This window comes from Tachysurus fulvidraco, chromosome 2 (genome assembly GCF_022655615.1).
Source record: "Tachysurus fulvidraco isolate hzauxx_2018 chromosome 2, HZAU_PFXX_2.0, whole genome shotgun sequence".
Lineage (NCBI taxonomy): Eukaryota > Metazoa > Chordata > Actinopteri > Siluriformes > Bagridae > Tachysurus > Tachysurus fulvidraco.
The window spans coordinates 39,212,767-39,238,591 of NC_062519.1; the positions used below are offsets into that span (position 1 = coordinate 39,212,767).

General features: G+C 43.2%; 1 protein-coding gene across 2 annotated transcripts in view; it reads right to left on the reverse strand.

The window, feature by feature from the left end:
• The window catches only part of sos1 (son of sevenless homolog 1 (Drosophila)), a 38,439-nt gene that overhangs the window by 1,779 nt on the left and 10,835 nt on the right, over positions 1 to 25,825 (reverse strand). Inside the window, exons 2-23 of one of the 2 annotated variants that reach the window (XM_027153182.2) lie at positions 24,860 to 24,985; positions 23,462 to 23,593; positions 22,634 to 22,798; positions 22,139 to 22,348; positions 21,471 to 21,614; positions 21,121 to 21,231; positions 20,863 to 20,961; positions 19,075 to 19,202; positions 16,920 to 17,211; positions 15,403 to 15,769; positions 8,269 to 8,350; positions 7,950 to 8,072; positions 7,578 to 7,681; positions 6,896 to 7,118; positions 5,267 to 5,386; positions 4,265 to 4,427; positions 4,035 to 4,152; positions 3,765 to 3,937; positions 2,097 to 2,213; positions 1,727 to 2,000; positions 709 to 753; positions 174 to 295 (exon numbers count right to left, since the gene is read on the reverse strand). In XM_027153182.2, coding sequence (XP_027008983.1) covers positions 174 to 295; positions 709 to 753; positions 1,727 to 2,000; positions 2,097 to 2,213; positions 3,765 to 3,937; positions 4,035 to 4,152; positions 4,265 to 4,427; positions 5,267 to 5,386; positions 6,896 to 7,118; positions 7,578 to 7,681; positions 7,950 to 8,072; positions 8,269 to 8,350; positions 15,403 to 15,769; positions 16,920 to 17,211; positions 19,075 to 19,202; positions 20,863 to 20,961; positions 21,121 to 21,231; positions 21,471 to 21,614; positions 22,139 to 22,348; positions 22,634 to 22,798; positions 23,462 to 23,593; positions 24,860 to 24,985 — 3,438 coding nt within the window. The remainder of the gene's footprint in view (positions 1 to 173; positions 296 to 708; positions 754 to 1,726; positions 2,001 to 2,096; positions 2,214 to 3,764; positions 3,938 to 4,034; positions 4,153 to 4,264; positions 4,428 to 5,266; positions 5,387 to 6,895; positions 7,119 to 7,577; positions 7,682 to 7,949; positions 8,073 to 8,268; positions 8,351 to 15,402; positions 15,770 to 16,919; positions 17,212 to 19,074; positions 19,203 to 20,862; positions 20,962 to 21,120; positions 21,232 to 21,470; positions 21,615 to 22,138; positions 22,349 to 22,633; positions 22,799 to 23,461; positions 23,594 to 24,859; positions 24,986 to 25,825) is intronic. The other variant, XM_047810143.1, reaches the window with a different exon arrangement.

Here is a 25,825-nt window from a genome sequence, read left to right on the forward strand (position 1 = left end):
CATCAGTGACATAAAACACATTACAGACTCTTGTTAGGTAACAGGGAATGATGGCCGATGCAGCTGATGTCATTTCAGGTGACAAACGTAAACCTCAGACAGAGTCTAAGTGTAGAAAAGTGCAGCTGAGGTAAAACTCTAGCACTTTGAGATAACGTGTAAGGACGTCGTACCTTAGAGGGTGAGGACTCGGCAGGAGCGGATTCAGGACGTCGTCGTGGTGGGACTGGAGGAGGGAGAGGGGGGTCGTCTGTACTCCTGTGGAAACTAACCATGGAGGACACGGATGATGATCCTTCGACACGGAGAGAGAGAAAGGTGTAGAAGTTACACCACAAATCGTAATTTAGGCATTTACTCTGACTGATGAGACACTAACGCATGAAACAAAGGATGAGACAGGACCCGTGACCCCTGACCCCAAACCCTTACTCGGTCCTCCCCCCACTTTTTTTTGTTTTTATGAACAATGAACTTGTGATCAAAAAAAACAAACATAAAAAGAATTTTTTAAAAATAAATAAATAGATAGATAGATAGATAGATAGATAAATAAATAAATAAATAAATAAAATGCTCGTTTTGGTTCCCAATTAAACAGCTCTGGTGACGGAGAGACAAAAACAAATGTAATGGAAGTGTGAATTAGTAAATGAAGGGATAGGAGGCACGAGGGATGAAGAAAGGTAATGGAGGGCTTATACTAACGTGGGCCATGAGGCAGCGCAACCGGGGCAAAAATGGTGTCGCTGTCTGGCAGCAAAAAGAAAAGAGAGAGACACATGCTGAGAGAGGAGCAACACAGTTAAGGCTTTGGAATGCTGAAGAACTCTGGCATACATCATCATCATCATCATCAAACAAGAAACACAAAATGTAAAAAACAAACAAACAGAAGCCTTTACGTGTTCTTGAGAAAAAAAATAATGACACATCTCACAGGTGAACTCAGATTAATACATCTGTTAGCACGAGGCTGGGTAAATGTCAGGCATAATATAAAAGCTTCATCAGTCAAACTGAAACTGAAAAATGCTTGGAAAGATTTCTTTATTTGTGTTTGCAAAGTCGCAGAGAGGGGGAGGGGGAGGAGGAGAGGAGAAAGAGAGGGGGGGAGAAAAAGAAGGGGGGGACAGAGGGGAGAGGGAGAGAGAGAGGAGAGAGAAAGAGAGAGAAGGGGGGGAGAAATAGAGAAAGAGAGAGAGGAGAGAAAGAGAGTGGAGAGAATGAAAGGGGGAGGGAGAGAGAGAGAAAAAGAGAGGGGGGGGAGAAAGGAAGAGAGAGAGAAAGAGAGAGGGGGAGTGAAAATGCTAAAGAGAGAGAGAGAGAAAGGGAGAGAGAGGGAAAGAGAGAGGGAGAGGGAGAGAGAGAGAGAGAGCATGAGAGAGAGAGAGAGAGCATGAGAGAGAGAAAGTTAAACACATGAGCGAAACAAACTGGGTGAATTCTGTTCTGCTTTCCGAAAAGCATGTTGCACATTCTCTGCATCTTTCTGTGTTGTTAACACACACACACACACACACACACACACACACACACACACACACACACACACACGTTCTTAAAAACTGCTCTGAGATCAGTGGTAGTACGATGCTGTCAAATGCTGAATAAAATGTAGGTTATTTGGTTTTAGTAAAACCCAGTCATCATGTTTACTTGTGGCAGAAGGGTGAGAAACGCTGTATACAAGATCTTTAGGGGTGTGTGTGTGCACTGTACTTACTCGAGTGGAAGGGACTGGAGGGCCCCTGTGGAGAGTCGAACACACTGCAGATATCTGTGGAGCTGGAGGCTGCGGAGGCGGGTGGAGGTGTGAGGGGCGTTCGAGGTGAGTTGGGCGCCGATGCCGCGCAACTTTCTGTCTCGCTGTCCGGAATACGACTGTAGCTGATCTTTCTCGGCTCGTTCTGCAACGGCGTCGGGTGGCGCATGGTGCCGGGCCGGTTCGAGGACGGGCGCACACCCGGAGATTTCAGCGGCCAGCTGTACTTCTTAGGCTGCAGGTGGGGAGCAGAAGCAGACTGAAAATCCTATCCAACAAAAACCAGATCAAACATCTTTATCTGAACATTAGGATATCAGGAGGAGCTTACAAATCGAGGCAGGGAACGTGCGTTGCGAGGCTCGATCTCTAAAGACTTGTTGAAAAGGTAGTCAGTAAACTCCTTCTCCGTCATGACCTCCATCGGGTTCAGGTTCTCGAAGAATTTCTGCATCGGCGTTAGGATCGATCAGAGAGAAAGCACAGAGTAGACGCCAGGTGAGACTTCATTTTAATAGCAACTCGTGCTCTTATATATATGTGTGTGTGTGTGTGTGTGTGTGTGTGTATGTATAAAAAGGTTTCAGTCTGTGCTACTTTTAATTGTGATGATTTTGGCTCACATTTAACAAAAACCCACCAATTCACCACCAATCAACTCAAAACACCTGCAAAGGTTTTCTGAGCCATCAAAATGGTCTCTCAATTTGGATCACAAGGCTACACAATCATGGGGAAGACTGCTGGTCTGACAGTTGTCCAGAAGACAATCATCGACACCCTTCACAAGGAGGGTGAGCCACAAACATTCATTGCCAAAGAAGCTGTTCACAGAGTGCTGTATACAAGCATGTTAACAGAAAGTAGAGTGGAAGGAAAAAGTGTGGAAGAAAAAGATGCACGACAAACCGAGAGAAGCGCAGCCTTGAGAGGCTTGTCAAGCAAAATCGATTCCAGAATTTGGGTGAACTTCACAAGGAATGGACTGAGGCGGAGGTCAAGGCATCAAGAGCCACCACACACAGACGTGTCAAGGAATTTGGCTACAGTGGTCTTATTCCTCTTGTTAAGCCACTCCTGAACCACACACAATGTCAGAGGCGTCTTAGCTTCTTAATATTCTTAATATTATCACATTAAGCATCTAATATTATAAGATTATATAAACTCTTTGATATTAATAAAAAGATAAATCTTTCGTTCATGCGCAGTTAATCTAGTTATTACGACAGGAGCGTCGTCAAAAGCCAACCCAAAAACATTGTTTCTGTTCCATACTCCAGAGCGGAAGGTGGCAGTAATGCATCTAATTACACTGGCAGGACAATTAGGATTCAAACTGCTGGCAGGACAGTTACATGTCCATTTCTCTCACTAGGAACAGAAGATGGAAAGGGAGTAAGGAGAGGTGGAAAGGAGAGAGGAAAAAGGGAGCTGCTCAAAGCTCTGCACTTTTCTTTTATTCCATAAATTCTGCCCTGTTCTATTTTACCTGAAATGTTCTTTTGCCTAAAGTTCCTGTGTTATTAATGTAGTTAATGTTTAAAAAAGGGGGGCAGCTCAAAAGTCTTCTGTTTTAATTTTTTACTTAATGATTTAAAGCACTTTTATTTTATTCAGAAGATTCTGAATGTTTTACATCACTTGAAACATGGGCCCTAAGTTCAGGCTGCACAAAGCTGTGTTTGCACTTTTTATTTATTTTATTCAGAAGAAATTCAGTGTCTGTTGTCTGTTACTTGACATGTAGTAAAGACAACTACAGGATTGTTTTCCATTCGAGTGCCAGACAAGTTCAGACTTTGAAAACACTTGCAATTTAACAATAAATCATATAGAAATGTGTGTGTTATTGATTTTATTAACATGAGGGTACACTATTATAAGAAATATAAAAATATAAGATTCGGACCTTTACTACTAAATACTAAAACGTTTCCCATTACATGTCCTCAGCAAAGATGATAATCGCGTTTTCATTCCTTGCAAGCGGACTCACCCGTATGTCGCTCTCTACCCGTAGGCAGTACGGCTGGTTCTGGTACTGCTGGATCTCACCAGTGATCTCTGCTACTTTCCGTCGCTTACTGAAGTTAATCAGCTCTTTACCGTGTCTCTTCAGGAAGTCAGGATTGCCTTCCTCCGTTTTCAGGATATTTGTTAAATATATACCTGAACACAGACAAATCAGAGAATTAATTTGATCTGAAAATGAAAAGAAAAGAAAAAACCTATTCTGTTGAACTGGACTATAAAGGATAAATCATACCAAAGAAGGGCACACATGGTGGGTTAATGGACCTGAGTTTGGCCAAATACTTCTTATAATGGTCCTCACTGAGTTCATGTGCCTCTTCGAGGATCTTCCTCTGTCGGCTCGGGATTTGCTGGAAGAACAGGCAAAAATGTCTCTCTGTGAACTTCTCACATCACCATCCTGTCTCCTCAGACCTCCTTGTATCTGAGACAAAGTTCATTTACAAGGCTTACGACGTTTACCTCGAAGGTGTGATCGAGCCGGTATACAGGAGAAGAGTTCATGGCGCTGACCACCTCAAGGACGCCGTTAAAGTTATTGAGCTCCTGAAAGACCTGCAGGATCTCGATGATGCGTGACACCACGGCAACGCGTTCCTCCAGGTTCTCCGTTTCCACGATACACCTGAAGCAGAACGCAGTATCGGTTATCGGTTCTAATATTACACTCTAACCAGAGAAAGGATTAAGGGCTTGTGGAATTATAGCTTCTCTCTTGGGGAATGCTTATTTGTTCTCAAATTTGTCTGGTCAATGGTAGATGACGGTCAGCCGGTTCGGACAGTTCTGAAGTTTATCTTTCTCCCCAGTTTCAAGCTCAAGCAAGCGTGAGTGATCTGGGGCATCTGCTCAGCCTCTGTGTATGTATCTATCAGACTATGTCTTAGCTCTCCCAAACATGCTTCATGAGAGCACAACACACAGATTGGACACTGGTCATTAATAAAAAAATTTTAAAAAACCACCACACACATCAACGACGACCAGAGACGATAGTTTTCTCTTGACAGTGTATTTAATCAGATAGTAAAGCAACACAAATGCAAAGTAGCCAAACGGTAATGCTATTACAGTCACGCAATAAAATGTTGCTTAACCTCATAATACTGTTGAAAAAGCAGCAGATAATTAGATCCTCGGAGTTAGGAATATTTGCCCAGTGCCCCAAACTACTAAATAATGTGTCAGTACACCAGTGGTGTCATTATTATTTAGGAACGCTACTCAGTATGCATGTTATGGTTTGGGATGCAGCTTTGAATTCTCGCTGAATAAATCCAATTAAGTCTGTGAGTTTCATCTCTGCAAATTGCCCCAAGGGTAAAAGGGTGAAATACTGAAATCTTCCATGTTTTATATCGATATCGAGAACAGCTGCTTTACGGTAGACAGACTTTGACTGCACTACATGCATTGCACTGTATGTTATCTAAGCAAGACGATTAGCAAAAGCCAGTCACTTACTTCTCGAACCAGAGTGTGAGATTAGTGGTGTGTCGGATCATGCGCAGGAGGTTGGGTGAGTTCAGTTCTTTGTCCTCTTTCGTCCACACGCTTCCCACCAGCTCCGATGGCTGAACTGCCCTAGGAGAGAGACTGAAAGTTCAGAATTTGCGACCTGCTTTCTCTCATCTTTCTATTACACTTGGCTAGAATACAGCGACACAACACCGTTGCACTGTAAGGTTATTTATGGGGACTTGTTCACATAAATAATTGTCAAAGAGCCAAAAGGATGACAATAAAATAAGTCTTTTTAAATGGACACACCCATTACACCAAAATAGCAAAACACAAAGTACATAAATACAAAATACATGGTTGTATTTCATTTATCCAGAACTCAACTTAAAACACAGGCACTATAAAAAGCTTGATGTTTCGCAGAACTTGCCAACAGAAGCCATGTCTGTCTATCTGTCTGTCTGTCACAGTATACTGTGGACTATTCATATCCCACTGGATATTGTAGTTGGTTGTTTTGGTTTTTTTTGTATGCCTTAGTGTTTAGAAGCACAGACATGGGTTGCCAGATTATAATGCCAGTTCAGTTCAAATCTTTAATCCCACTCATTTGTGAATATACATTATATGCTACATCTTCCTTCTTCTTTCAGCTGCCCCCGGTTCGGGGTTGCCACAGCGGATCACGTGGTCCATGTATTAGATTTAGTCCACGGCTTCCCTTCCTGATGCAACCCTGCCATTTTATCTGGGCATGGGACCGGCACTGAGAGTTAACTCTTCGGTGGCCGTGTTAGCTCCCTGAGCAGGAATCCAATGTGAGCATGAGATCCTTCCGCTGGACCACCAGGGGGCTTTTGATGCTACATCTTCCTGATATTAATATATATTAATTTGAATTTGACACAAAGGTGACGGAAATGATTTGCTTGGTACGGGTGTGAAGAACTTGTAATTTGTCTACCACAAATCAGGTGTTTCATCTTTAAATCCCAAAAAGATGCACGCAGGATGATACCAGTTTTACGAGGCGTGTGAGTATCGGTTATCTGTCGGACTTCATAGGATCATACCTACTAATGCATACAATCGTAGTCGCAACATTTTACTTCGTTGGGGCGAAGCATTGACGCATAGAGATTGTATAAAACACTGCGACCTACAGTATGTACAAATGCATTAGTGCATGTAAAAAAAAAAGCTGAAATAAACACAGCATCAATCCAGACACTATTAACGGTCTTTTAGGGAGATGAAACACAGCCTTGAGGGAAAACGAGCGCCCTGGGTACGACGGTCATCCCCTGTTCCCACAGGCACACAGAGCTAAAGGGAAGTATGTCCCCTTGTTCCCTTTTGTGTGTGAGTGTGTGTGTGTGTGTGTGTGTGTGTGTGTGTGTGTGTGTGTGTTCATACAAGATGTGTATACAATAAGTAATACTCCCATGTCCTGCATTGTGCTAAAGTGCCCCGTTTTCTTGGCTGGTTGTTGGCCAGTGATCAAAAAAATAAAAATACAAACAGGAAGCGGCCATGTTCCTGAATGTTTGATAAACACATTAAATCACATCTCTACAGCTAATCTAAAATAAACGGTGTGTGTGTGTGTGTGTGTGTGTGTGTGTGTACCTGTAAAATTCAGACTCAAGCAGCGTGAGCTGGCGAGCGATCTCAATGGGATGAAGGGTCATCAGGTCGAAGTGCTCGGTCTGGCCCGGTTTGCTGATGTGCCACTCGCTGGGCGGGGGAGTATTCTCAAAGGTGATGTTGTGACACGAACCATTAGCCTGTGCCTGCTTCTTCCGCTGTATGATCTTGGTGATGGACTCGACCCACTTCCTCATGGCCTTGCCTGGAGAGAGAGAGAGAGAGAGAGAGAGAGAGAGAGGGAGAGAGATAGAGAGAAATGAGAAACATTTCCAAACTAATCTGACGAAAAGTTTGCCCGTTAAAACAACACTTTGCAGTAAAGTGCTTCAACCCTGAGCTGTTTTTTAATCTAAAGCTAATTTAATAGGTTGAGAGTTCTAAGAAATCTGGAACGCCTCCGATGGGTTAACGAACAAGAGCTTTAACATTCAGCACAGGATCGATTAAACATAATGGGAAAAAAATTCTTAACCCGTGCAGACGAGTGTAAGAACGTAACGCATGGAGTTTCTATTCAGGGGTTAAGATTATTCACTATTTACTTAACTGATGGTTACTGTAACTATTTAATGTCCATGGTAGGTTATTTATTTATTTATTTATTTAATGATAAGACACTGACAATTTACATTTCATGCCAAATGATAGAGACAGAGATTACCTCGGACTGTTCCGATGAACTCCTCCAGCTGGCAGAGTAGCTGAGCGTCCCTCTCAAAGTCGTAGAAGTGGTGCTCCACCCAGTGCCGGCACACATTCAGCACCCTGCACGCACACGGTTCGGAATAAGACACAAAAGTTAGCGTTGCTTCGAAAGATACAACTACAAAGACTACAAAGGTTTTCATTCCTCCAGAACTGAAGAAAACCGAACCCTCGCCTCAGAATGAGCGGAGAAACTTCCTTTTTATTTATTTATATATATATTATATATATATATATATATCCTCATTTAAGTCACCTGGACCTTTTATTATTAAAACTCTATTAGTGAACATGGTGCTTTTTGGTTCTTTTGGTTATGCCGTCCCACCTGAGTTGCACCGGCTGCACGTATTCTTTGCGGAAGCGTTTGAGCTCAGCGCTGAGGGGCTGATCTCCGTTCTCCATGGCCATCTGATCCGCTTCAGTGGGTTTGGGCTCCGGAATGTCAAACCTGGTCATCACACACACACACACACACACACACACAGACACACACACACACACACACACACACCAGGTTATTTGTACAAAGCTACTGCGACGCTACAGTCTTTATATTTTTGTGACAACGCAAGACCACTGTTACACCTGGAAAGAGTTCAAAAGATTTGTAAATATCTTCACAAATGTTAAAAGGATCATCTCACCTCTCAATGAGCAGATCTAGCAGCTCCTGCGGTTTACAGAACGACCTGTAGGTGGTGAGGAAGGTCCGCACAAAATTGGGATCTGAAAGAGGAAAAGAAAAAAAAGAAAAAGAATTACAGCTACTTAATGGTCTTTTTTCATTGTTCCTATTACATTGTTGATTCCAGGGTTTTGTTTTGTCCTGATTTTTTCAGATTGTTTTGGTCAGTGGTGGGAAAAAATGAAGTGGCCTTGAGCTGCACCTGCTTTTCATGACCACTTGATGAAATTAGAGAGAACACTAAATATACATAAATAATATCGCACTCGGTAACGTCGAGTTGCCATGTATTAATTCTATATTTAATCTACATTGTGTCTGAGTCAAGCGCAGTTCCAGACAAGGCCTATAGATGGCAGAATAGTACATTAGGATCGGTACAGGACGCACAGGGGTTACCTGAAAAATAGTATAATACATTTTATTGTCTAAGTAATTATAATCCAGATAAACTCACATATGCACTGTTTTGTAATGAAACTGCTAAAGTATATTTTATTATATTATATAAATATCCCTAACAAAGGAGAAACCACCTGCCTGTTTTATTTTAATAATAATAATAATAATAACAACAACAACAACAACAACAACAACAACAACAACAACAGGTATTATCTAAAATGCATGTAATCTCTTATATCATTTATATACACTTCCATGTTACTTAGCTACTGATGATCATAAAACGCTGCTAGGAAAATAAGCAACAATGCATTACATCTTATAGTCGCATTTGATGATGTCCACAAAACAAGTTAGTTCTTGTTAGCACTTTTGTTGCAGCAGCAGCAGCTTTCCCGTTACGGCTTTACGTCTGACTGGTAACAATAAGCGGCGACTGGAGACTCCTTCCCAAACAAATGCTATAAATGCATCTCTGCATAGAAGGTCCACACTGATGCATCTTAAAGCATGCACCAAAGAAGTCTTGTCTACGAGTGGGTACAGAAACATTCGATAGCGATAGAACGTGTGTGTTAATATAACCCTGCGACTCAGCTTGAACACGCTTCAAAATAAAACTGAACTGTATTTTCAGTAGCTTGCAGAATAGGATGGTGTAAAAAATTGTAAAAATGGAATGTCGAAACTTTGATGACCCTATGAATTCGAAACGATCCCTGGCCTTGACAGAACCTTCTAACACGAAGGTCATGAAAAGATTTTTAAGCTTTAAAATGTCACAAAAATGTAGACTTGAGTCTATCTTAGTTAGTGTGTGTGTGTGTGTGTGTGTGTGTGTGTGTGTGTGTGTGTGTGTGTGTGTGTGTGTGTGTGTGTGTGTGTGTGTGCGCATTGCAGAGAGCTGTTTGTTCATATGATGGATCTGCTGAGTTCTGGGTTCTTTAGGCCAGTAAGGAACAATAGCTGCCTCAGTTTGCATTTACAAACAATCAGCCTGGAATTATTCCGGCCAGGAAACAGACGCCGTTCTGACGCACAAGGCTGCCCTCACACAGACTAAAACACACACACACACACACACACACACACACACACACACACACACACACACACACAGCACTTAAAATAGATTTAGAATGATCAGCTCATAGGAGTCACAGACAGGACAAACAGATCCAGAAATTCAAATCTCTCTCTCTCTCTCTCTCTCTCTCTCCCCCAATCTCACTCACTCACTCTCTCCCAATCTCACTCACTCACTCTCTCCCAATCTCACCCACTCACTCTCTCTCCCCCAATCTCACTCACTCACTCTCTCTCCCCCAATCTCACTCACTCACTCTCTCCCAATCTCACCCACTCACTCTCTCCCAATCTCACTCACTCACTCTCTCTCCCCCAATCTCACTCACTCACTCTCTCTCCCCCAATCTCACTCACTCACTCTCCCCCAATCTCACTCACTCACTCTCCCCCAATCTCACCCACTCACTCTCTCCCAATCTCACCCACTCACTCTCTCTCTCCCAATCTCACTCACTCACTCTCCCCCAATCTCACTCACTCACTCTCTCCCAATCTCACCCACTCACTCTCTCCCAATCTCACTCACTCACTCTCTCTCTCCCAATCTCACCCACTCACTCTCTCCCAATCTCACTCACTCACTCTCTCCCAATCTCACCCACTCACTCTCTCCCAATCTCACTCACTCACTCTCTCCCAATCTCACCCACTCACTCTCTCCCAATCTCACCCACTCACTCCCAATCTCACTCACTCACTCTCTCCCAATCTCACCCACTCACTCTCTCCCAATCTCACCCACTCACTCTCTCCCAATCTCACCCACTCACTCTCTCCCAATCTCACCCACTCACTCTCTCCCAATCTCACTCACTCACTCTCTCCCTCCCAATATCCCCCAATCTCTCTCCCAATATCCCCCAATCTCTCTCCCCCAATGCCCCCCAATATCCCCCCCCAATATCCCCCCCCAATATCCCTCAATCTCTCTCTCAATATCCCCCAATCTCTCTCTCAATATCCCCCAATCTCTCTCCCCCAATCCCCCCCAATCTCTCTCCCCCAATCTCTCTCCCAATATCCCCCAATCTCTCTCCCCCAATCTCTCTCCTAATATCCCCCAATCTCTCCCCCAATCTCTCTCCCAATATCCCCCAATCTCTCCCCCCCAATCTCTCTCCCCCAATCTCTCTCCCAATATCCCCCAATCTCTCCCCCAATCTCTCTCCCAATATCCCCCAATCTCTCTCCCCCAATCTCTCTCCCAATATCCCCCAATCTCTCTCCCAATATCCCCCAATCTCTCTCCCAATATCCCCCAATCTCTCTCCCTATCTCTCTCCCAATATCCCCCAATCTCTCTCCCCCAATCTCTCTCCCAATCTCTCTCCCAATATCCCCCAATCTTTCTCCCTATCTCCCCCAATCTCTCTCCCAATATCCCCCAATCTTTCTCCCAATATCCCCCAATCTCTCTCCCAATATCCCCCAATCTCTCTCCCAATATCCCCCAATCTCTCTCCCAATCTCTCTCCTTTTCACTCGCTCTCTCTCTCTCTCACATGGGCATAAGCAGATAGAAGTTAAGTGTTTGCATACAAACACAATACGGAACCACAACTTATCAGGTAAAGATTAATTGTGAATTCAAAACAGGGTTGAAAACTCCAGAACAAACAGTGGGCTGGTTAGTGTGAACAGAAGCTGATGTTAAGAAGTAAGAAACATCGGTTAAAATTGATGATGATTTGTTTTCAACTTCAAGTTAGTGGTTTAACCGTTTTTTTTTTTTTTTTTTTACTAAAATCTGGCTGTATGTGCCATCGGGGGACGTATGACATACACACGCCTGTCAATCACAGCATCATGTGTTTGTTTTTGTATGTGGAAAAGAGAAAGGACGGTGCTTTCCTCCGGAGTGTGTTACGTTACCCTGAGAGGAAACGTGTGCAACCAACCAAAAAGATGCCACGTGTTCGCCGTATGATGAGGAGAACGGTCTGGTGGGAGGGATTTGGCATTATATCGTCTTAAAACTGGAGCAAATCGGAAACTACTGGGATACAGACGTTTGAATTGAGAACAAATATCATGATGGGTGATTTGGCAGAAGATTAAAAGTTTGTGGACCCCCGACCATCCATCCACACCCTCATGCGCTTATTGAACATCCTATTCCAGATTTGCTGTTATAATAAGCTCCACTCTTCTGGGAAGGCTTTAGTTAGATTTTGGAGCATGGCATGGAGATTTGTGATCATTCAGCTATAAGAGCATTAGTGAGATCAGGCACTGGTCAGGGCTCTGTGTAGGACACTCGAGGTCTTCCAGTCCAAAAACATAGCATGCACAGAGCTCAGCTTGTGAACAGGGGCACGATCATGCTGCAACAGTGAAGGGAAACTGTAAAGCTAGAGCATATAAAGACATTCTGTATAATTGTCTGCCTCCGACTTTGTCTCGGCGGTTAGTGGAAGGAGGATGTACAGGGGCTTTTTACACCTGGTCACTTCATGCTTTTTCTGTGATCAGATAGCTATCTGATGGTAAAAAGACCAGGTCTAAATGCCCTCCGAAACGTTTTCGAGACAGATATAAATCCGATGGTTCAGACCCCTTCAGGAGGAGGTCTGGGACGCATTTCAGAAGAAACTGGACAGGTGTAATGAATGTGGTTGTTCAAGCCACATACATCAGTGCTATACTCCTCCCGAACGGAAGTACGTCACAGTGACTCACGAGTCGTGCCAGAAATGGAAATGATGTAAAATATATTCGCATTTTGGGCGGGAGTAGAAAGATCGGATCGATATCCGATTCGCCGAGACGCGTTTATGTGGCCTAATATAAATGAAACAGTTTTAAAAATCAGATAGCTATCAGAGAAAACACATGAAGTGACCAGGTGTAAAAAGGCCCACAGATGTTAAGGTCAGGGATAGTCATACTTTGAAAAATCTTTAAACATGATTTTCAGCCTTTTTTCTTTTGGACGTCAGCAAATTTTAAAATGCAAGAGCGTTACTTCTGGTTGGAAGGGGGGAAAAAAAAGTGCCAAAAACACGCCAAAGAGAATCGTTTACTTCAGAAAGTCAGTAGATCAAAAATATACAGAAGAAAATGTCCACATTTCATCATGTTTCTTTACCACATTTTGGCAGATGTCCTTATCCGGCATGACTTATATTTTATCTCTCTCATTTTTTTTTTTTGCTGAGCAATTGATGATTTGATGAACAGTGGATGCTTGGTGGACCTGGGATTCGAACTCATGGCCTTCTGATCGGTGTCCAGTGCCTTAAACACCGAGCTACCACATCCCTCTGTGTGGTTTCCCACACAAATGAGAATGTGTGTATAAAGTGTACACGCTGAGAGAACAGCATGAACCTGTGTCTGTGTGTCAGGTCTGATATGGTGGAATTGAGAAGACAGCATTAATCAATCCTCCACCCAGCTGTGTCCAGTTGTGGTCTCCAGTCCTGAGGTGATTCGGACAGGATGCACCTTTTTCCCGCTTGTGAGTGCCGAAAAAGATAAAGGGTGCATTTACATGTGTGTGCAGCTTTTTCCTCAAAAGACCCGCTTCCCTTGAGTTATTAGAAATGAGCGAGATGCATGGCGCTAGAGGCTCTGGAGGAAAATGGCGACGCACACACACACGTTTGGAGAAGAAGACCACCCATTAGAGGAATCCTTACTCGGCTCACAGGCGAGTTTAGCTCGGTTTAGTGCATTAATATTTGAATATTTAAAACGAATATTTCTGCATGAATTAGTATGGACGATGGAGTTGTAGGCCAAACAAATGGCCTTACATAGTTAGCATAGTTACATAGTTAGCATCGTGAAGAATATAATTACAAAAAAAAATATCTTCTGCATCGCATAAACATCACCAGAATATCACGCAGGTCCACAAACTACAGCAAAATAGCAAAGTTTGTACTTCACTCTCTCCTTTTTAAACCTATAAATAGGCTTGTGTTTGATTAGCCAAACAAGCTCTAAGCTGCCCACAAGCCTGAGTGGATTTGGGTCGGTTATCCAGCCCGAGGGATTTGCCTGTTCCCAAAAAAAAAAATAATAATAATAATTAAATAAGTAAGTAAGTAAGTGAATAAATAAAAGAATAAAATGCTGATACTCGTATAAGTGAGCTAAATAAGCAACAGCTTTTAAAAAGCAGCCACTGATCATTTTTTATTATCCACTTTAGCTTCTTATCAGTTTTTAAAACGTTATCTGCGCCACTCTGACACTAAAGCAAAGCAGGTCATCACGCATTGTTCTATGACGTAAAACGCCGTCCAAATATTTAGCGAGCGTGAGAAAACAGTCAGGAATAGGAACAAGATGACAAACAGCCTTAGACGCACGCGGTGACCTTTGAGTCTACGCTTCCCCCCCCCCAGGGACACGTGGCGTTTGGGTCTTTAACGTGTGTAATCGGGGTGTAATGACGCTACAGTGCTAGAAGGTAAACACATGGTGCTGTTGGGCAAATAGAACAGCAAACAACTGTAAAAACCCAACAAGACTGTGCAACGACACGTCGCTTCTGGAAATCGGAGTTACGCAACACGATCGACTGCACGTTTTCCACACCGTGACGGAGAACATCTACTGCGAGTGTAGAAATCTGTAAATATTTATATCGTGTTATTAATCTGCTCGTTCTAACGTGTTTCCATTTCTATAGCAACAGCTCATTCACTGGACCTTGTATGGTGTTTGTGCTAAATAATGTACAAGTAATCGAATGCTACTAATAGAAGAAAAAAAAATTTCTTTAATTCATCAATATGGTGAAGTTCTCAGTGAAGACGCTTATTTAAGGAGTTGGGAAGAACTGTTCAGTGTCGGGGAAAGGGAAGATCGCTTGTCTTATAACGTAATTAACACCATCTTGTAAAACCATCTTGTTTTTGCTGACGCTTCACTAAATTAAAAGTAAAGATGTTTTGTGTATTGTTTGTTAATACACTCACAAATTGTACTTGGTAGGACGTATATGTTATGAGAGGAACAAAACCTTACCTCCGTCAAGGCGGGCGTAACGCCACCCTGCTATTGATTATTTTTCTAGAACAGCACGACTCTAGTGTTTTATGTTTCACTTCAAAGCCTCTCAGGACTAACCAGCGCTTTTGCTATTGATTTGTATGCCTAAAACTGACACCAAGAATCCGTCACCAGTCCTCATGTTCATCAGAAGATGCTGAGAGGGCCAAGCCAAAATTTAAGTCGCTGGATGAATTTCTTAAGAGTTAAACCAGGCAATTAACATGCCGTATTTTACTACCTCTAGATCTCTGGAACAGTCTTCCCCAAACAAGTCCTTGTGGACCACCAATTGGTTTCCGATTATTGGTCTGTCCCAGCACCGAATACCTCGACGAAGCGATCGAAACCTCACTAGCGAGTGCCAATAGAGGACTGGACCAAAAAAAATAAATAACCACCTGAGAACCATGGACCAGTTTAGTAAATACATTTTTCTAAAATGAAAAGAGATTAACAGTGTGTCAAGGAACCTATTCACTGGTAATGATCTGCTCTCAGCCTCTTTATGGTGATCTGAGTTTATCCATCGTGCTCAGCAAAACCAATCATTTGTCCATCCGTTTACCAACTAGAGAATTAGTCTTGCTCTGACCTGCATACATGTGGAAGGTGAGCCTCTCGATAAGCTTCAGCACCGTGCCGGCCTTGATTATCGGGATGCCAGACTGGGACTGGACGTTTTCTTCAAACACCACGTTCTCCTCTGAGTCGGGCTCTGCAAAGCGGTAGATCTCAGCTCCGGGAAGCCTCATCTGCTCCTCCTTCTCCTCCTGCATCATGGCTGTGTCGAGCATGCGCTCCAGAGTAGAGCGGTACTGAAGCGAAATCAGCGCCGCCATCCAACCGTTCTTCTCCTCGGCAGACTTGGCAGCGAACACCACGCTGTTGCCGTCCTTCAGGATGAGCTCAAAGGCGTGCCGGTACTCACCCTCCTTGTCGTCCTTGTCGTTGATTTGGATCTAGAGGAAGGATGGTAAAGACAATTTCTGAGCTGATATTCAAGCTCTTTCACAGACTGCAAATATTGCAAAATAGACAAATGTCCACATTCTAATCAGCTATTCTCCATCTAGATTCATCACCTCATCTTTCCTCTGAAGTTCTACCCAAAAACTGTCTCTGTGCAACTTTCTCTTCTCTTTCTACCTCCTTTCTCTTCCCAAACATCATGCATCGTCCATCACTCAACTTTTTATAAAAAAAAAAAGTCATCAATGTCATTTTTCTTCCATCATAAGGAACCAACATCTCTACCTAATATCTATTGATGCTCTCTCCTACTAGCGCACACATTCGTCCGCTCCACCTCTATCTATCCGATTTTACCACTCCGTCTCCTCACTCTTCGTGCCAACAGAACCCAACAAGCACCCATTCCCAACACCGACTAACCAGCACTTCTAGTTAATCTCACAATTCCATAAATACTACCCGTCTGTCTCTTACCATCACCTCCAATCCACTTTTTTCTGTGTCTTCCTCCATATATACAATATCTCCTCCTAGTAAAACATTCACCTACACAACCTCACCCCTACAATTTCATCCATCTATCCATCCATCCATCCACTACCTGCCTTTCCCCAATTGACACCACTCAATCACCTTTTTTGCCCCTAAAGGACTTTTCATAAAAGGACTCTAGCCATCTCTGTCCAAATAAATCAATCCAACTATCCATATGTACCATTCGAATCCATCCACCAATCCTGCACCTTTTCATCTCTTCCCAACTATTTTATCACCTCCCACCAATACCATAAATGTATCTACCTTCTTTTTATCAACACCGCTGTAGCTACCACATCTTTCCGCCAGCACAACTCCCGATTTGTTCATCCACCTCCCACTGACACGATCAACTCATTACCAATTTCTTTTCCATCCTTTTCTTCCCACCATCTGTTTGTACGCCTCATCCCACCACGACCGATTGTCTATCAATCCCTCGACCAGCGATTCAGCTAATCTCATGAGAGCCATCTATCTATTCCTTCAGCTTGCATCCCAATGACTCAAACCTTCCTTTAAGTACAATATCATGTCTTGGTCCACCCATCATCCACCTCGATTATTCAAGCATCAGTGATTCCATCCATCCACACTTACCTTGCGCATGAAGAACTTTTCTTTCAACCTGTATTCAGCGGCACTGGCACCTGGTAGGCGTGGCTGTCCGTGGTTGGACTTGCAGCAGATCATCAGGCCATCGAAGAGGAATATGTAGCGCTCGTGCTTGGCGCCCACCCGTGTCAACGTGCCCTCCATTATAAACTCGTTGCAGACCTGGCCGATGTCTTTGCCCTCCCAGCCGTCGATGTTCCTCTGGATCTCGTTCATCTTCTTGATGGCCAGGTGCTTGCCCTTCATCTGCTGACTGTAGAAGCGGCAGGCCGACTCGCTGGAGAGGGAGAGCCGAGAAAGATCCGTTTGTGCAAAGCCAATAGTGCAGAAGGAGGAGAGTGCAAACAGAGCGGGGGGGGGGGGGCGGCGAAAGCACTGTTCTGTCACTCACAATACTTCTACACGCTGGCATTGTTTTAAAAACACTGAAAATAGAACCCTTACGACTGAGAGGAAGACTGGCTTTGTCTACGGTAGCAGTGACTAAGCCAGCTCTCTCTACAGAGGTTTCTCACACAACGTTTAGAGGTCTGAGCCACAGTCAGAATCTAATTTGCCGATCAGCTGCATCTCACAGCTGTATGGTGAGGTCATTGGAGCACATCTGTATGGCTGTAAATTATAATCAGATGGTGGAGATTTGCTTGTTTTTTTGTTATTCATTGTGGTTAGGATTTTGTTGTTGTACAATCAATAAAGTGGGAAGGAAGAATGGAGAAGTGGCTAGGGAACAATCAGGAGGGGATTTTTACGCTAGCTGGTGGTACGACGTGCTGCACGGGAAAAGTCGTAGGGGGAAAAAGAAGCTTACTGATATGTTTTCTGGAGTGCAGCGTTTTTTCCGATCGCTGGCTCGTTCCTCATACCAACATCTGCATGTGGAACGTGCGTTTCAAACAGCTCGGTGCCTGCAGAGGGTGGCGTGGGGGCATGACACACTACGCTATAATGCTTTGATAATAGCAAAATGGCAAAAACAGCAACAAGTGGATGGAACAAAAGTTGCACAAAGTCTTACACTTTCTTCGGGTACGTTTAAATATATCCGTTCGATTCACCTTGCCTGGCTTTGGCAGGTGGATAAAATGAAATCAACTTTAATATTAACAAAAGCAATAATAATAATAATAATAATAATAATAATAATAATAATAAAAAAATTTTGTAAAATTATTTCCTTAAAATTTTTATCTAGCAAATGCTCTCTGGTGGAAAAATGACCACAGGGAGTAGCATAACAGTTTGACCCTTTGTTCTTACCCTCATACAAAGAAATCAGAGGGAAACAGGAAGGCAGTTCACAGCTACAGGTTTAACGGCACCACACAGAAGAAAAGCGCATATGGAAATATGGGGGGGGGGGGGGGGGGGACAAAAACATCATAATAAAAAAAAAAAACCACCTACCGTAAAATAAGCCATCCTTTCCCCATAAAAAAAGACTAGAACCAGGTAAAAATTTAAGTCACCAAAAGTAAAGAGGAGAAAATCTTTTAAATCCAATTCGTTGATGCCATGATGAAATCAAACGATGAATCGGGGCACAGAACGTTCTGATGGACAAATGAAAAATACTGAAGCCCGAACAAGAAGCGCAGCCCCAGAGGCAGAAGAGATGCCGAGCGCTGCTGCACAATGATTTGAATTTCTCTCGTACAAATGTGCACCTTCTTTCTCTCTCTCTCTCTCTCTCTCTCGCTCACTTTTTTCCAGCCTGAGAACAATAACAGCCGGGCTGGACGGCCCAAACCCTGACGCAACATCCCTGGGACAACAGACTGACCCCCCTCACTTGGTCACCAAGTGCTATTTTAGGGGCAGGGGTGGCCAGGGAGCACAGGACCGAGTCTGGGTGGAGTTGGGAGGATGGGAGGGGTACAGGAAAAAGTTGTGTGATGATTGTGTGTGTGTGTGTGTGTGTGTGTGTGTGAGAGAGTGTGTTATGTGTGAATGTTTTGACTGAGAATTTTATACGAGTTTCATGGCTCAATCCTTTGTGGTTTGAAGATGATGATCAGTGCCTCTGAGTTCCAAGCAGATGAACCTAAAATGTATATTCACCTCGTGCAGAGGTTCCTTTGTGTGTGTGTGTGCGCGTGCGTGCGTGCGTGCGTGCGTGCGTGTGTGTGTGTGTGTGTACCTTAGTCTTCTCTTGGCCAGGCTTTTGGAGCAGATCCTCTCTATGCTGCTCTGAAGGTTGAGAAGTGCTGTGATGGCCTGCTTCAGACGTTCCTTATCGTCCTCGTCCTCGCTTTTCTCCTCCAGTTGCTGTGAGACAGAAAAACGGTAAAAATAAGCAAGACAGAAAGGGGAAAAAAATGGAGAGAGAAGTATAATATATATATAAAGTACATGTAAGAAACAAGAGCAAGAGAAAAGAAACAAACTTGTCTTATAGTCTCTCCCTCTGTGGTGCTCAATTATTAAGGACTCTCAATAAACCGAGGACAGAATCGTAACCAGTCTGCAGGTCTCAGATCAGCGACGTTCTACATTTCTCTCTCTACTTAAGAAAGAGGGTTTACATACCTCCACGTTTACAATACAGACTAAAGCACATGAAACTGGTTCACCGTGTACACATGCATTAAAGCCCAAATATGCACAAAGCAGCACTAGACTTCAAAGCATCTGAGAGAGATTTACGTCCTTTCTGCAAAAGAATCCTGAAAAGAGGCTTAGTACCTCGACAAAAAAAAAAACACACCACGATATAATGCTCTTCCAGACACGTGGTGTAGCCCTTGTGACTTCAGCTGAACTTTACAGAACATACAGGAATTTACCTTACAATACCTTCTACCTACTGATCCCATTCCTGAGATGGTCAAACCCTAGAGAGAGCTTTGAAGCAGAAACAGAATTTCTGGTATATGTAACGCAAATGCAAAGAAATCCGTGATTCTGTCTTGCCCCTTTTCCACCGAGGCAGTTTGAGTGCTGGTTCGGAGCCAGAGCCCAATTTAGAACCAGTTCTTTCTGTTTCGACCGCCAAAGCACCGGTTCTGAACGAGGAAAAGTGGTTCTTTAGTAGCTGGTCTTAAGAACCGCTTGTGTCAGGAGCTGTGGGCGGGGCTGTGGGCGGGGCTACTGTTAGCGCATTTGATAATGTACCTAAAGTTTACTAATGTTTAATATACTTTTACTCTACCGCAATATGATACATTATCAGCATACATAATAGTAGGTAGCTACATGCTAAGGCTAACTTTTTTCTGTGTTAATGATAAAATAATGTTATGTACTTTATAGCTGCACGTACACGTCGGATTCGCCGCGTTTGGATGCCAATGTATGTTCGCAAAGCCATGAGCATCAACAGTAAAGCAACATCCGCCATTGTTGGTGTTGTGTCTGTTTGCCACTTCTGCACTAACGTTGCTGTGTAACGTGACACCTACACAGTGACATCACACTCGGCGCCGTGATGCTCTCTAGCCGGTGGAAAGGCAGACCGGTTATTAGAAGGTTCGCCAGTGGAACCAACTTTGAACCAGCACCAGCGCTAGCTCTGAACCAGCACTGTTCTTTTTGGTGGAAAAGAGAGATCCGTGTTCCGCATCAACTTGTTAGTATATCGACATGATGTCTCACTCCTGTCTCTCACTCCGCCGTCTCTATCTGGTAGTCGGTCACAGATTTCTCAGAGGCTATGGCTCCATTTTCCAGGCTGTCTCACGCCTTCACTGTATACATGTCTGTCACCCTGTTCCATTCTGTCTCACTTCATCTGGCAGTTCATTATGTCATTATGTAGTAGTCTGTCACAGCTGTCTGGTGGTCCATCATTTTCTGGCAGTCCATCAATCTTTCTTGAAGTCTATCACTCTGCCTGGAAGCAAGTCTGGTAATCTTAGATCAACGAACCCCTGATTTTCTGTCTGATGACTCGAGTAATCACGCGTCTGCTCATTAAAGCTCCACTCACCTTCAAGATCTCAAAGTGATGGAGGCAGTGGTAAACTGGGGTCAGGAGCAGCCGAGGTAATACGTACTGCACGGCCTCTTTGAAGCCTTCACATATCGACTGAGAAATAGGAAGGAAGAAAAAAGAGAGAGATAATGAACAGAACTATTACAGCATCCGTATTCCCTTGTATTCATCTTTAAACTGGACCTCACATCGTTTCCATATTTTGGGATGTCAGAGCTTTTATGTGTTTTAAGAAGAGGCGTGACCTCTGACCTGGAGGTAGAAGGCTGCACCGGGTTTGGAGAGCTGGCTGAGGAAGTGATCATGGAATCCGGGCCGCAGGATTTCCTGAGCGTACGTCTCGTAGGGGTCAAAGGCCAGCTCCTGAAAACGAAGCCGCCCACCAAGGAGTTAACAATGCAGAAATGAATCCCACCCTGTATTCCTGTGGCTCTAATGACAACAGCAGAACCCTGAAGCTAAAAACGCATTCACGGCTTTCAGAACAGACAGAGCACCTTCGAGTATAATTGTGCGCATGTGTGTGTGTGTGTTAACTCAGATATATTATTTAACTCAGTGCTACAGAATGCTGTCTAATACTACGCTGTATGGAGTCAGACCTCAGCCAAGTCCTCAAAGCAGCGGCCCACCAGTGGGTGAGGGCTTCCCTCGTCTGTCATCTCCACCGTGTCCTCGATGAGCCCAAGCAGCTTTAGAGTCACCTCGTGGATGTCCACTATACGACTGAAGATGGTATCCACGTCCTGCAGGGGGCAGCATACAAGAGGATGAAGCGCATTGAAACAGAATGGTATAAATACATGAACAAAAATAGAACAATAATCATGTTTATTTTTTTTTTAACGGTCATAAATAAACTTCCGCTGCTCAATTTTAACACACATGATTGCGGCACGTTATTTAAATTACTAAACAAAATGTCTCCACAGAGTTACATGTTTGGATAAGTTAAAGAAGAAGAAAAAAGTTAGTTGTTTTTGCTGAGATTACACGGTGATGTACACAGTGTACTGTAGAAATACCACTGAGAATCGTGATATAATTAAATATAATAAAATATGAAAGCCCTTTCCTAGATGGGACACAAGTCCATCTCTACAGAGAATGTGGAACACCTTGAGATAAAGCACCATCATCAATAGCTAAACGTAAACTGACTTGATACTATCAGTCATTTTAAGATACGACCCGGATACGCAAACCATTTTTACTTTGCCGTAGCCGAAAGCAGGAAAAACTCGATTGTGTCGGCAATCGAGGGACTCACGTGGTGCGAGAAGAGCTTGATGTTGGTGGCAAAAGGCTCACGGAACACCTTGATGATGAGGTTCAGGTGTCTCAGATACTGGCGCACCTCGGACATAAACGCTTTCACCAGGTCGTAGTAGGTCTGTGCCTCGGACGCCGACGGCTCCTCGTCTATTAGGGGGAACCCGCTGATGTCTTCCTCGTCCTGATGGAACATGTCCATCAACACCTGCAAGAAGGTTGAATGTAAATATGACTGATATACTTGAGCTACAGGTCTAATGTACAATTCCTTATAACCGCTGTTCAGTTAACTATTCTGGATAAGTCGGAAAGAGTCGCTCCGTTTTCTATAACGGCAGCTCAGCTGACGGAGCAGATTTGATGAGAGGTTGCTGCAGAAGCCATATGAGTGGCTGATAAGATAACTGCATGGATGTGCAGGTGTTCCTAATTAAGTGGACAACGAGTATATTTCTACAGTTTTGACGCACAGGGGATTGTGTGTGTGTACCTTATCGGCACACATGGCCACACTGATGTCTTGCTGCGAGATCTCGTAGTGCCGTATATTTCGTACGTAGTTTCCAGCCAGCTTCAGGATGTCCGCGGAGATGTATTCCAACACCGCCACGATGTACACGGACACCTGGTGGTCTATTTTGTAACCTAGTACCTCCTAGCACAGAGGGAACACAAACAGGGTCGGTGAGAGCGTGCTCGATATCCTACCAGAGGGCATGAATACACATGAAACATTTTCCACACTTAGTTTCAGAAAGGGTAAAAACAACAATTGTTTCAGGCCGAAGCAGACCTCTCCACCCAGCTGCATTCTTTTCCTGCAGTGTAATTGGCAATGAAAGCAGCTTAGTGGGGAAAAAAACAAAACAAAATCACCAGCTTACTAAGATTTATGTTTAGTCACCAGAGAGCATTACGGCTCCGTCACGGCTCCCTCTGGTGGCTGATATGGAGCAGCGCTGATATGGAACGTCCCAGTTCCCTGTTACTGAGCTCACATCTGGAGTGTGTGTATGTGTATATAAATATTTATATATAAATAGTATATGTTTCTTCTAACTTTGTGTTTAACTTTCTTTGTGTTTATGATGTTCATATTTGTCTGTAGTTTCCTGTACATATCCTGTAACTATACTGCATGCTATTCTTTTTTTTTTTATAACTCATCACCAGCTGCATAACACACATCACATCTTAGATGTTTATATTAACTATGGCATTTTTTTCTTTAGCCTGGGTACTCGATTCCAGGGATTCTAATGAATTTATATAAAGGACAGCCGTGTGTACGAAGAAATATTTTGGAAAAGCTCTGCACCTTCAGAAGCGGGTGAATCTTATCCACAGGCAGAGCCAGTGGGTTCCTCCTCTTCCTCTTCTCGATGGCCGCCTGGGCGTCCGCGATGGCCCACTTATCGATGGGGTGAGGGAAACTCTTCTGGACTCGCTCCTGCCAAAAGCGCAGAAAAACAGTGAACGGCGACTTTATTCGCTTCCGGATCTGGTCGGAATATTCAAAAAAGTGAGTAAGCGGTCATGGAGCGTATAAAAGTGACCAGGAAAGAATGGAAGATGATGAGGGGAGAAAAACAAACAAACAAAAAAAACAAACACGCTTTGTGCTAATGACACGTATCAGCACCACAAATAGAGCACCTTTATAAGCTCATGCAAATGTATCAGAAGTCACAGAAAGAGTTGAGAAATGGGTCAGTGAGCAAACAGTCACGGTTCAAACACAACTCAGGGCAAAATATAAAAATTAAAAATCGGGGTAAAAATTGTGGTTGCAAGATTTAAACACTTGTGGAGAAAGTGAAGATTTAAACACTTGTGGAGAAAGTGAAGATTTAAACACTTGTGAAGAAAGTGAAGATTTAAACACTTGTGGAGAAAGTGAAGATTTAAACACTTGTGGAGAAAGTGAAGATTTAAACACTTGTGGAGAAAGTGAAGATTTAAACACTTGTGGAGAAAGTGAAGATTTAAACACTTGTGGACCCTGTGAGATGTTACTTGGGTTGGGTGATGAAGTACGATATCTGCATTGTGATGACATTTTTGTGGTATTGTGCCTTTTTCTGCAGTTTGGTGAACCGCAGTGACTTAAAAAACTCTGATTAGACGGTTGATTTGAGGCTAAAAATATGTTTTTCACTTATTAGAGCTTATTAAAACGCTTAGCTGCCATTTCTCATTTTTATTGAATTCCTTCTGTATTTTTAAATCCCTTTTATACAGAGACATATACAGGTTTGCAGACCTGTAGATCAGGCCACAAACTGAATATTTAAAGAAGATATTTACAGTTGATCGGATCTAGACGATTTTTGTGTATTTAAGAAATCTAGATAAATGACGCTTGTTGTTATCGGAACCTTTCTTTAAAGAGCTCCAGCATGCTTTAAGTCGGTATTTCACGCTATTTCCCGTATTTCATCAGCTCTGTGAGGAAAGAGATGCTTTCTGGTAAATCTGTTCTGCATTACCATTAACTAACGCAGGAAAGGCTTCTGCCAGACTGTCAGAACCCGAGTAATCAATCAAGCTCGCAAAAACACTTATCGGACGTTTTAGCTTCTACCAGGATGACAGCGTTTGCATTAGGATGCGCTCAGGAAAGTGTGAAACATGCATACGGCGAGTGTGTGTGTGTGTGTGTGTGTGTGTGTGTGTGTGTGTGTGTGTGTGTGTGTGTGTGTGTGTGCAAGTTTACCTCCACATCCTGCACGGTGCGAGGTTGGGCCTGACAGAGCATGCTCAGTAGCAGCAGAATCAGCTCCTCGATGTACTGCAGAGCCTCCTCCTGAGACGACAGCTTAGGGTGTACCTGACTTAGCACCTATGTTACACAAACAATACAGACACACAATTAACAATCCAAACATGATCCCATACACGCTTACATTTAAGTGCTCGACAACACGACCACTACTCCTCTGACTACTTGTACACTTCATATCGGAGTAACTCTTTGACCATTATGGTGCAGAGGAATAATACGCTTGGGATTGTGCTATTGTAGAAAACTAAATCAAAAGGTCCAAACTCTAACAACCTCTCTTTATTTTCCAATTAGTTCACGACATGAAGTGTTTTATTCCTTTTACGTCACAGCACATATTTTTCAACAATTACATTTGTCGAATAATTAAACCAGGACACACACGATATTTATCCATGTAGTTCTATTTAAGGTTGTGTAATAACCCATAAAAAAAGATTAAATAATAAAAAAAAAAAAGAAAAACGCAACTAAAAAGCAAAGCACCGACGCTGGAGACATTACATAAAACGTCGAATGTGCTGTCAGAAAAAAAGGTTAACAATAATAATTGTCTTTTAAATGAAAAGTGTGTGTGGTTTTTTTTATTTATTTATTAGTTTCAGATCATGCAGATCTTCTGGCTGTGTTAATGAGTCATAGACCGATTGGACTGGAGAATGCAACAGGGCTGTAATGCCAGGACAGTGATGAGAACATACAGGTGTGTGTGGGTTCTAAACACTAAGCCTCGTGTCTCACTACTGAAACTAAGTGAACAGCAGCATGCGGTGATGTAATGTCGTGTGGGGAAATCACATGATAGCATGATGGTACCGGTTTCACTTTAGGACAGCTTTTTCAGGGCTACGGACACAGAACTTTCCGAGCTCGACACGAAGCATGGTGCAACGTCTC